This window comes from Microplitis demolitor, chromosome 5 (assembly GCF_026212275.2).
Source record: "Microplitis demolitor isolate Queensland-Clemson2020A chromosome 5, iyMicDemo2.1a, whole genome shotgun sequence".
NCBI classification, from domain to species: domain Eukaryota; kingdom Metazoa; phylum Arthropoda; class Insecta; order Hymenoptera; family Braconidae; genus Microplitis; species Microplitis demolitor.
Window position 1 is genome coordinate 4,056,003 of NC_068549.1, and position 13,017 is coordinate 4,069,019.

Genomic DNA, 13,017 nt, shown 5'->3' on the forward strand with positions numbered 1-13,017 from the left:
CAAAAGGTATAATATAAAATTTCCATTATCACAGTGTGATAAAAGTATCCTCTGTAAAAAAAAACTACGTGGGATTGAATGGGAACTCATAGGAATCCATACAGGAATGTATAGATTTATGTAAGAATCCATAGGAATTGATATAGGAGTGTCTGGATTTATATAAGAATCCATGGGTACCTGTATTCTTGTATGGGAAATCGACATAATAAACTGTTGGTATCTGAATTCCCATTTTTACATGGTGCAGATTCCCATGGAAAATCGAGGTAGAAATTCACATGAGAATCCATACTAGATTCCCATATCAAAATCTGTATCAGAATCTATGCTGGATTCCTATAAGAAACCGTATGGGAATCTATCCGAAAACGCCATGTGAGAACCCATAGAAATTTAGACCGGATTCCCATATAGAATTTTTTGCTAAGGACAAATTTCTTTGTAAAAAGTTTTTGTTAATTTTTCTAATTCCTAATCCATACGATTTCCATATGAATTTCAACATGGTGAAGATTTCCATGGGAAATTATCGTGAAAATCGACACGGGAATCCATACTAGATTCCCATATGGATTCGGCATGATACGGATTTTCATAGAAACCCATATTAGAATCTATGTCAGAATCTATGCTAGATTCCTACAGGAAACCGTATGGGAATCCATCCGAAAACGCCATGTGGAAACTTACATAGGAATCTAGATTACATTCCCACATAGATTCTTTTAATAGGGTAGCCAATAATTTACAATATTATATAAAATTTTTGTAAAATAATTACGTGTTAATTCAGTAAAAAAATTTAGTTAAATAATTATTTAATAAAACTTATCTCTCAGTATTTAACACTTTACAGTTGTAGAGATAAGTGTGAATTCTTAATAAGTTATAAATTCCACCAAGTATATGTTCAATAAAACTTAAAAAACGTTTCACGTTTATTTACAAAGTATAGATTACTTTTTTTTCTGAGTGAATATAAAAATATGTAAGAATCACGTACCCAATAGGTCGACGTTCTTCGTGAGCAACCAAATTTTGCCACTGCCATTGTGCCTTTTCGCTTAAATTCGAAAGCTCTAAAACAGCCTCGCCGAGAAAGTCGTTAGCCTCATGAATTGTAAAATCCCACACTGACACTTCTAACCATCTGCGTTTTAGTTCAGACTTTCTTATATTATAATCAAATGTTTCATTCCATCTGGGATCGTTTGTGTTTGCCAGAGTTTTCGTTCGTCTTTTAGACATTTCGCTGAAAACAATTGACAATTAAATAAAAATTCAAAACAGCAAATAAATTAGCGATTATTTTAATCACAAAAAAAATTACTTTTCCGCCCATTAATGAATTTTTTTATGAAAAAATTTAAAGATGTTAAGAAGATTTATTTCTTAAAAAGTTTGCTATTTAACAAACCGCGTGGGTTACTTGAAAACTTTGAACTTAAAAATTTTTTCATAAAGTTTTTGGTTAAAATGTAAACTTAATGATGACTTTATTGAAAAATGTGTCGAATAAAAAACGTATTTTTTAGTGATATTTATTAAAATTATAAATAAATTGTGATATAAAATTAACTCTTACATTATAAAAGTTATTATGAATTAATTGAAGTTGTTAAAGTTTTGTGACTGGCAGGTAAATCCGTTCGGGTTTATATTAAATGCACGATAGGTTTCGATATACTGACGGTGACATATGTTAATCAATCTGTTTAATCATTCGACAACTCAAATATACTGTCAGCAAACATGAAAACTTTGGTAAAAGCTTATTAAAACTCTATTTTATTGAATTAAAAACCATTTTAATTGAGAAAAATTTGAAAATCTGTTTCTTTATTGAAATCTATTTTGGAAAAAATTCTTTTTTAATTTAAATTGATTTAAAAACCTTTAAAAAAATTTTTTTGAGTTTAAAATTTGCTACATTTCAAATTAAACCCGATTTATCTCAAATTTAGAAGTTTCTCTTACGGAAGATTTGAATTTTTTTTTTTTCACGTGTATAGTTTAATGTTTACTTCAAAAAATCTATTAATTTAGTGGCATAGAAATAAATTGACAAATTTATTGAATAAATTTAAAAGTTTTACATCAATTTTCTATTAAAAAATTGTCTAATTAAATAAAATGAACTTCGAAAACTTGAAACCTATAATTAATATTAATATTTAACTAATTATCGCGAGCTCATCGCTATTTATTACATAATTTAACATCAGGTTTATGGAAGAAATATTCGTAATAAAGTTTCGAAAAGCCCATAAATTTTATCGTGTGACGCCATTAGTAATATTCCATTGAGATGCATGTACCAACACAGCTACACTAAATAGTGACAATAAATTTTGGCACTGTGGCCAAAGATGGTCACACATATAAGACCCCGTATACTGATTATAATGTAAAGCTTCTTTCTTAAAATATATATACAGGGTGTTCCAAAAGTACCACGTAAATAAAAGGGTAGTTACAGAATGCGACACTAAAACGGAACGCCCTCTTGCGTTTTTCCAATCTGATCCACAAGTAATTAGTTATTAATTAAAGAAAACAATTTAAATTAAAAAAAAAAACTAAAAATATGCACATGTAGAAAATTAAAAAAACTATTGGTGCAATTTTCTGAAATATTTTTTCTTTTTAAACTTATCGTTTTTAAAAACATCCAAAAATTATTAGATGTCGGCTGATTTCAGTATCGAAATTTTCTTGTCCCAAAAAGTTTTCATTTTCAATTCATAATGAAAAAAATTTTCTCGCACCACGAAATCCTTTTTTTCTGTATAGCTGATCAAAAGAGCTTTTGGTGCAGTGGTTACCCCCCTCTATTTCTTCCGCTAAATGATTCTTCTGATTGCTTACTTTGTTTAATTAATAACTAATTACCGGTGCATCAGATTGAAAACCGCTAGATTTTTCGTCTAGGAACTACACCCTCTATCTGCTTCTTAATTTATGTACGATATTTTTGGAACACCCTGTATATCCTTCAGAAACTTCAGAAATTTTAAACTCCTGCTCTCCACAGGAAATGATCAATGTAACTTTAAATGTCGTGTATGTGTGTTTACACAGCAATGGACGTGTGCCAAAGTAACCAAAAAAAAGTACATTCATACGATATAATATATTGGAATCAATAAAAAGATAAGAAATGTATAAAAATAAAGGTCAAGTGTGTAATAATTTAAATGTGACTTACTTCCTGTCAGGAAGAAGATAAACTTTGGCATAGGGATTACGAAGTTGGCCATTGCTTCTTGGTGTTAATTCAGTGGCACGAAAAACAGTAACACTCAGTCTATTACATGCTGGATTGAAATCTAATTTAACTTGTAACTTTCCACCGACATTTGCGTTTGTCGTTGGATAACGTGGATGTCTATTACGTCCTTGCCCATGTAAGTCTGGTGAACCAGGTGATGTTACGAGTACTGATGGTTTTTCTCTCCTTACATCATATAATTCTATAAATACATAATTTCATTTATTAAAAACTTCAATTATTTTTTAGCAGTAAATTTGTTTAAATTTTTTATAAATCGTTTTTAAGATTTTTGCATTAATATTTATTATCAATGGGATTTTAATAAATTTTATATAATAGATTAAGTAATTTTTTTTTGTTATAAGAATTAAAATAAGGTATCAAGTGTCACGTTTGCTGCGTAAGCCAAAGGCTAGTGCGCACAACACTTGAGTATTTTACAATAATTCATATTAAATACGGAAATTATTTTACAAAAATATAGAAGGAAAATTATATGCTTACAGATTATATCATAAAATATTTAAATTTCTTAAAGAAGAGTTATATTACTCTAATGTTTACAGGTTAGAAATTATAATAGATCCCTTGGCGGATCCGAATTATGGTAATTTACGACAAAATTCCGAAACGTACAGTAAAATACGGCATCTTACGGTAAAATACGGGATTCTGCGGTAAAAATACGGAATTTTAGGTGAAGTGCAGATGTTTTACTGCAAGAGTGCGGTATTTCATGTCAAAAGTACGGTATTTTTACCATAAATTTGCAGTGGGAGAACGGCAATTTACCATAAGATTGTGTAAAAAATAAAGAAGAATGCAATGCTTACGGTAAAAATGCCGCAAATTACAGTAAATTACCGTAATTCGGCTCCACCAGGGCCAGGACACAAATTTTTTTGTTCGAAATTTGTATCAGATTTTTTTTTATATTTTGCTATCAAAAATTAAAATTTAATTATTTTGATTTATAGTGTTCAGTAAATTTCCAGCCAATTATTTTAATTAATAATTAATTTTTACTTAAATAAGCCCTTTTTAGTTAGACTCCATTTTGTATTTAAATTTCTACCTTATCGGCAGGTTCAGTTAATATTCCGTTAGAGGGCGTGACAGTTCTCTAAAATTAATAATTAAAATACAAATTAACGTAAGTAATATATTTTATGCCGCTTTCTGTAAGCATTTATACGAATGCTCAAACATTCGCGGGTTATTTTTTATAAAAAAAAAAAGAGAAGACTTAAAAGTAACATTCAAATAAAACGGTCGATCACATATTGTACCTGTGAATAGATTTAAAAAAGAACAAAGTGAACACTTGTTTCTTAACTCAAGTTTTTTAGCTTACGAGAAACGAATAAACACGGGAATCGATCGTTACGACGTAAGACAGTGAATTGAATGTATAAATAAAGTAAAAAAAAAGCGACTGTCTAAAGATTTAAGAGAAGAAACACCCAAGGAAGACGTGGTAAGTGAAACTGTATTGAAAAAAAGGTGTAAGAGATACTTGCAATGGAAATGGAATAACACGTTTTAAAAAAAATATTGAAGATAGTATTTCTTTAGGTGGTTGTTATTTATTTTTATATTTATTTTTTAAAGCAAGAGTTGTTGCTCCCATAAGACTAGATTAAAGATTGTGATTTAGCGAGGGTGCATTTGCGCTACTGTCTACACTACGAACATTCATTTTAATATTTATTATTTTTTATTATCAATACTACCTATTCTTAAGTATTTCATTTATAAATATATTTCCTTAATATATATATGTATATATTTCATATCGCAAACCACAAATAACAGGGGGAGGGGGAGGGTCGTAATTGCAAATGGAAAAACATTAAATTTATTTTTAGGGTAAAAAGGGGAAACATTAAAATTTTTATATAAATCGCCTACCCCATAATATACATTTCTTAAGACCTGGAATACGAAAATGATATAATCTGAGTTTTTGAAAAAAAAAAATTGTTTTTTGAAATGGAAAAAAAAAACTTATTACTGAATTTTGAAAAGTTTATAAATTTATATAGATAAAGACGATTAGATGATTAAATATAGAAATTTGATAGTGTGAATTATATATATATATATATGAATAAAAGTATGTACTGGGAGAGGGATAGATTGATATTTACCTCTGTGATGAGGCTGCTGTAAAATAGGCATGGTTTCGTGTGTCTGTCGCCACTGGGCTTGCGCAGTTATACGTCTTTGTGGTTTCATCGACGTCGTAGTAGTTCCAGAAGGTAAATTACTACAGGTTATTGAATTATTTGTTGAGTCGGGATGATTTTTAGCAACAATTAGTTCCACTTGATTCTCATCTCGCGATTCAGCGATTATGTTGGCTACTTCTTGGGAATTTTTACCTTGGAGGCAATGTCCATTCCACTCGATAACTTCATCCCCTGTGAGGAAATTAAGTTTTTATTATTATTACTATTATTATTCATTTACTTTACTAATTAAATATAGTTTAGATTTTTTTTATTACTTGAAGTGACCGGTACGGTCAAGTCTCAATGGTTAAATAGTATAATTTTTTTGATATAAATAATTTTTTGTGATTTATAAAAATATTTAAAGTGCGATTTGTATTGTTAGAGACTACTGTTCAGTTAATAGTGCATCACTTACGGGAATTAAATTTTTTTAAATTATACATGAAATAAATATTTGAATATATCAACGCCTGTATACTTGCAGCCGAATTACTACATTATTAATTATTAACTCTAAATACGCGGCTCACTTCTTAAGCTCGTGTTAATTAAGCTGTTGCAGCAAAATATAATTTTTTGAAAATCATTTATAAAATATGCCGACTGATAAGAAAATTAATTTTATTAGATAAATCTATTTAAATATAATAAATAAAGTGTTTATTTACTGGCACCGATAGTCTTGTAGTTGCCATCAGTTATTAAACACTCATTAGCTCATAATTGTCAGTAGTATTTTAACGTCATTATACTGGATTGTTTTTTAATGTTCCATTCTCTGGACCGCAGTGATTGTTAATGACATTAAATAATAATTTATTGAGTTTCGGTACGATAAATAAATAATGTTAAAGATCTAACTGATATTTATACTAAAATTTAATTTTAAAAATAATATAATTTCATTTCTATACATCGAAATAATCTGTCCGACCACCGGGACATCGTTTAATTATAGTGTTGTGTTTTTTTACCGTTTAATCACAAGACCATTACTATGATTTCTATTTTAGTTAATTGATAAATGAAAAAATTTTAAAAAACAATCACCCTTATGCATTTTTAACAGTAGGAACCCTTATTTAAATCAGTAAAAAATTAAGTGAATGTAGTCTTTCTTTTTTTACAAATAATCATTATGTAAATTTTAAACTTATAATTCTGCGTGAGTCAGTAGCCACACATGTCTCATAGCAAGTCCAAAGTTCGAGTCTACCGTGCGGTCTTCTTACTGTGAAATTTCATTCAATTTACCGTAAATTCTTATGCAATAAATTTAACCACTAATCCAAATTATATTTTTCATACGTATTTTAAATCCCGAATTACATGTTTTATTAAAATTATTTCAAACCTCATAATCAGAAGACTTATCTACTACGGTGTTATGATATTTAAATAGTTAATTAAATAAATACTCTGTCTTCTTATCGTAGCATGATATTCGTTAGCAAGTGGAATGTCAACCAATTCCAATAATTAGCATCACCAGAATTAATTTGTTTCCTGATTATCTCTATTAATTGTTTTGATTTATCTTATTTTTGCTTAGTATTAACAATCATAGATTATTTAAAAAATGGCGGAAAAAAATGAAAAAAATTTTTTTTTTACTAAAATATCAAAATTCGTTTCGCAAAAAACAAAATTTTAAATAAAGTATCAACATCTTTTAAAACTCCTATGCTAGATTAAATATTAAGGTTTTATCTGATAAATATTTTTTTTTTATAATTAGTTTTTACAGATCAACTTTAAAAAAAAAAAAAATCAATAATAATAATAAATAATTAAAATAAATAATTGAATTTACCTGGTCTTAATTGACCATCAACAGCTGCAGGTGTACCTTCTTTAACTTTTTCAATTAAAGCACCTATTCTACCGTCGTCCAATAATTGTCCGCCAGCAACTTTAAGGCCCAATATACTTCCTGGTCCAGCTGATTTACGTAGTATCATATGGACTATTATTTTTTGACCATCACTGCTCGCTTGCGATTGCTAAGGACGCCCGTAAAAAATTTCATTAGCACAGTATACATTTGTTTTTTATAATAAAAAAATTAATTTAATTTTTTTTTTAACATCAACCCACGTGCTTGCAATCGCACTACATTTAAGTGACACAATAATTCAATAAAATTACTTTATTTACACTATTTACACAGTAATTAAAATTATTTTATTAGCTGTATATGTGTATATTATTTCACTGAATATATTGTGGTGAATTTTATTGATAGTAAAAAGGCTATAAGCATAAAAGCAGTTTAAACAACACACACAAGCGGTTACGTTGTAGAATCACGAGTAGTAAATTTAAAAGAAGGTAGTAAATGATAGATTTAAAGAAAAAGAGTAAGAAATTTTAACATGCGACAATTAATGTTCAGAATTATTTTTTTTTGTGTGTAATTACAAGTATTGGTTTATTTTTCTTTATTAATTTTAAAATGAATGTGTAAATTTTAGAAAATTAACTTGTTTGATGATGAAAAATAAAATTTTTAGTTGTTTGATTAAATTTAAAAAATTTTTCGCTGAAAGGTGGATCTACTTTAGGGATAGGGGCCGCTAAATTTAATTTCCTCTAAATTATTTATTAATTTTTCTCTTTCTCACAGTAGCACCCAGACGTTCATTCTTTTCCTCACTCTCTCGGCTATGGAATAGAATTTTTTAAAAATTTTATTATAAGTTAATCAATTTTTTTTTTTTGGAAAATAGGGAGAGTCAAATAATTTTTTTTGGACTCCGTCACCTGAAATTTTTGATTGATCTATCAATCGATTACAATATTTGGCGAAATTGGAATAAGTATGTTGATATGTTGATGAGAATAACTGCGTACTTCAGTAAAATGTAAAAAAAAAGTTATTGGAATGTGAGAAAATGTAAAAAAACATAAAATAAAAAAATATAGTTTTAGTTTTTTTTCTTTTTTTTATAAAAATTTTATTACACTGCAGTGGTTTTTTGTTGGAACGCGTTTATTCTTAGCTCTCAAGTTTTAAAGAAAGTGTGTCTACGTGCAAATGTATGTGTATGAGCAGTTTTCAAATCACTTTTTGGTTCTTGCCAAAAAGCTTAAAAAGTTTAACAGGGTCAGCAATAAAACTAACTTCAATAAAATGAAATAAGTAAAAAGTATACTCTTCTCATAATACAATTTCTCTTTTTTAACATTGCGTATAATAATATTATACCTAAAAAATATTATCAATTGCAGTAATTAAGTAGTCTCGTACGCTATCCTATACGAGTATTAAAAATCCTATAACCATTAAAACCCAATAAATTTTTTTTTCTTTCATAAAAATACATAAATATTGTTATACATTTATAACAAAATTAATTCAATAATTTCCTAGCTTTGATGTTTTTTTACCAGCTCTATTATTTATTTAATTATCAGCAAGTATCAAATCAATTTAACAATAAAAAAGCTCACTTCAGTTTTATTTTTTCAATACGGCGTTTAATTAAAATAATAAATAAATTTAATTAATATTTCGTAAAAAAAAAAAATAGCAATCTAAGTAGCACTACTTCAATAATCTAATTGAATTACTAATATAAATCAATAAATAATAATAATAATAATAAAACAAAATAATTTTTTATTTTATTTAAAAAGTTGCACCATTAAAATAAAAATTATTTCATGAATATATATATATATATATATATATATATATATATATGTGCATATACAATTGACTACCCGTCATACGCCTACTCGTAATAAGCTTCTTCTTTCAAACAGCAGTTACAGAGTCCAAAACTACTTCCCCCACAACAATTTTTTTTTAAATTTGGATCAGACAACCCCTTATACTGCCGTTCTTACGAAAAGGGCAGTAACTTACTGCTTTCATATTTAATTAATATTAAATTAACATAGGTAAGATAGAAAAGCAGTAAGTGAACTTACTGCCCATTTTTTAAGAACAGCAGTATCAGCCTCCCTTAAAATTATTAAAATTATAAACTAAGAGAAGGAAAAAATAGACAAATTAATGAGGAAAATTTACTATATATATTTCATGATTTTAGCACTATAAGCACTAGAATAATAGAGATGTTAGCGTGACGTTCAAAATTATACAAAATAAAAGTATCTTATATCGGGTAGTCGAGGACAAAACTAATCGAATGCTAGTGGAAACAAATTCATAGAGAAATTTTTCCTACGTCTCCTAGACCAGGCTTATGATGGGTAATCGATTATATATAAATAGATATATATATAATGATGCATTTATCTGTTAATTTTAAACGGAGTATGTTGATAAAAAAACTTAATCCGTTAAAAAAAAAAAACAAGTTATGATATTGGATCATTCAAGTCTTTTTATATATTTAATATCATAGACCGTTAAAAAAGTTATAACTGAAACGTGATTCAGATACAAATAATTTTAACCTGTTGAAAAAATATAATTCTATATATATCATTTAATTATAAACTTTTTTATATATCAGATTGTCCTCCACGCGTTTCTTGTTCTCACTCTTTACCGTCATATTGATAGAACTTTGAACTAACAAATATAATAATGTCTGATCACAACCGACTCATTCTACTTGTTTGTCGATCATAAAAACTAACACGATATTATTAATGAAAAATGATAGTATTTATTCATGAATTTTTTTTTTGCTCATGATTTATATTCTAATCATAATAATCTAAATGATGCAACTTTGTAATTATCTTATTTTTTATTAATAAATACCAACGAACTACTATTTTAATTTTTAACTGAAATATTTAGTTGAATATTTGCTCACTAACATTCTCATACATATATCTCGTTACTAATTCTGAAGAGTCTTAGATTTGAATTCACCCTTTTAGCTTTAGGGAGCTTCCTCAAGCCAAAAGGACGTAACAAATCCGTCTTTTTGGAATTAGTAAGGCGATATATTTATATATTTATATACATATATAAATATATATACAAGAAAACTGGAGTTATATAAAATATGTAACCGGCTTGCGAAGCAGCCGTACCTTGGGTAAATCACCGCGGTTGCTGTCTTCACTGCTCGTGAAAGTACTCGAGGTGTCTATACCAGAGTCTTTGGTTGCACTGTCTTGACTACCTTGACGATCAGCCTCCCAAGACCAATCCTCTTCACCAGCAACATTGGTCCCACCATCAAACCGCACTGTCTTTTTCCCCCTTCTTTCAGTGAACCTAATGGGTGTTGTTGTGATGATACAGTAAATTATTTTGTGTTTCAATTTTATTTTTTTACTTATAGTTTAAATTTCCATGACACAACCATCGAGTTACAAAAATTATCTCAACAAATTTCCTTTACAGTCACGTATTATTTGATTTTTTTTTTTTTATACTAATAATTTAATAAAAATATTTTCAAACGCATGCATCAAATTTTGATTTAGGGGAAGGGAGGGGGGAATGGCCCCCAAATCATTCGAGGCACTCAAAATTTTAAGTGGCCCATTTCCACCTCTTCCATTATTAGGGAAGAGTGAAACAAAATGGACCCCTAAGGGTAAAATGGGCTGACATTTATATTATAAATAAGCTCTCATTTCTTAAAGGGCCCATTTTGCCCCCGTTTCTCTATAAAAAATTTTAATTAATAAATGTCTTATATTTTTCATAAAACTAATTGTCTCATTAGTATAGTCAATGATATTTAATTATGCAGAAATGTTATTATTCAAAGATTACATAATCGTTAATTATCAATTATCATCAATAATTAATTGTTAGAAATCATAATTATTACCCTTCCTATCATTAAAATAAAATGTCCTAATTAATAATTAATTAAAAATTATTATTGTATTTTGTGTCATGAAATTTTATCATTAGATATTTAATATGAGTGTGGTTTAATTGAAACACAAAATTTTTCACTGTTTTTGATGCATTTGTATCGTATGCTGCTTAAAAATTCCATTTATTCTCATTCAGTCTCATAAAATTTATATGAAAATTGATGAGATGAAAGATGGACAAGTCAGATGACTAAAAATATCATCAGAAATCAAAAGAAGTTTTAAGCAGAAACGATGATTGACAATGAAATTTTATGATTTATTTCGCTATCTAACGATCTATCAGATTTTTTTATGCATGAGTAAATTTTCCATCCATATATAATTTTTCCCCTTTATTATTATTATATTTATGAATATTCTTGCATCTTAAATACCACTTGTGATATTTTTCTACATTGATTTTTCTCAGGACATCATTCTCTTTTTTTCTTCACCAGTTTATTCAATTTTTTTTTTTGTCATTTACTCAGTTGAGGGCAGACAGGATTCTTTTTACCTCTACTTCTGTACAAGTCGATTCGATTCCACAACTTGAGTGTATGACCTCAAATTCCTCACTCCATCTACATTTATAGATTCCACAGTCCTCTCAATTTAACTCACTATTTTCGTTCTCTCATTCTCTCGTTCTCAAAGTACTTGTACACAATTAAAAAAAATAAAAAAATTGTTTTTGTCGTGGTAATGAGCTTCAAGCAAAACTTTGAATCCATAAACAGTAATAATCTTTACTTTTTTTTTTTTTTAACGTTTACTTTAAATTAATTTTGTCAAAGAGACACTCAGTTTATTTATGATACAGAGAATGAGTTTATATATTTTATTTAAATTAAATATTTAAAGATGTTTATAAATGTATCAAGAATAACGACGTTATTTAAATATTCATAATATTGAATTGAGAGTCATTTAATTGATAACGTAAATAAATGATTGGAGGAAATAAGCAAAATGGGTCACTCGAAAAATATATACGCTGATAAATTTAAAATTATGACAATATGTTATAAAGTTGGTTTATTTAAAACTAATGGAATAAAATTTGATTATTCAATATTTTAATGATGAGACTTTTTAGTGACATAAGAGCCTATGGATAATTATACGCCATTATGAAATTTGGAAATCACAAGAGCGTATACAGAAAAAAAAAATTCTCGACTGAAAGTAAATATTCTTGATTCAAGAAAATTTTTTTGGAGACCTAAACTTTCTCAGATAAAGCAGAAATCTTCAAGACAAATTCTCTTGGATCAAAAAAATCTTGACTTGGTTCCCGAAAACGTTTGTCTTCAAAAATATTTTCTTTACTTAAAATAACTTTTTTTTTCTGTGTAAAAAAGATTTTTTTTTTGCTAATTGTACTTTTCATGCAGAAGTAAAAAAATAAATAAATAAAAAATTTTGAAATTTTTGTAGACATTCTTAAAGTTCCAGGGAAAAGTACCAGGGGCTATACAGGCATTAAAAGTTTTTTTTATTTGATAATTGATATATTTTTTACTTAAAAGTATTAATTAAAAAAAATTTGGACGTCCTGATATTTTTTTTGGAAATAGTAACAGAAACCACAAAGAGGTACAAAATTAAAAATTTGTATTTTTTTATTTTCGTACTTTTAAATTAAAATTCCACCGGTAATAGATAAAAAAAATTATATTCTTATGGTTCCTGATA

At 27.6% G+C, this 13,017-nt stretch overlaps 1 protein-coding gene across 2 annotated transcripts in view; it reads right to left on the reverse strand.

The window, feature by feature from the left end:
• The window catches only part of LOC103569025 (regulating synaptic membrane exocytosis protein 2), a 66,183-nt gene that overhangs the window by 25,866 nt on the left and 27,300 nt on the right, over positions 1 to 13,017 (reverse strand). For both annotated transcript variants that reach the window (XM_053738986.1, XM_053738985.1), the window contains exons 7-11: positions 10,534 to 10,720; positions 7,328 to 7,517; positions 5,428 to 5,700; positions 3,212 to 3,476; positions 1,007 to 1,255 (exon numbers count right to left, since the gene is read on the reverse strand). In XM_053738986.1, the coding sequence (XP_053594961.1) occupies positions 1,007 to 1,255; positions 3,212 to 3,476; positions 5,428 to 5,700; positions 7,328 to 7,517; positions 10,534 to 10,720 (1,164 nt within the window). The remainder of the gene's footprint in view (positions 1 to 1,006; positions 1,256 to 3,211; positions 3,477 to 5,427; positions 5,701 to 7,327; positions 7,518 to 10,533; positions 10,721 to 13,017) is intronic.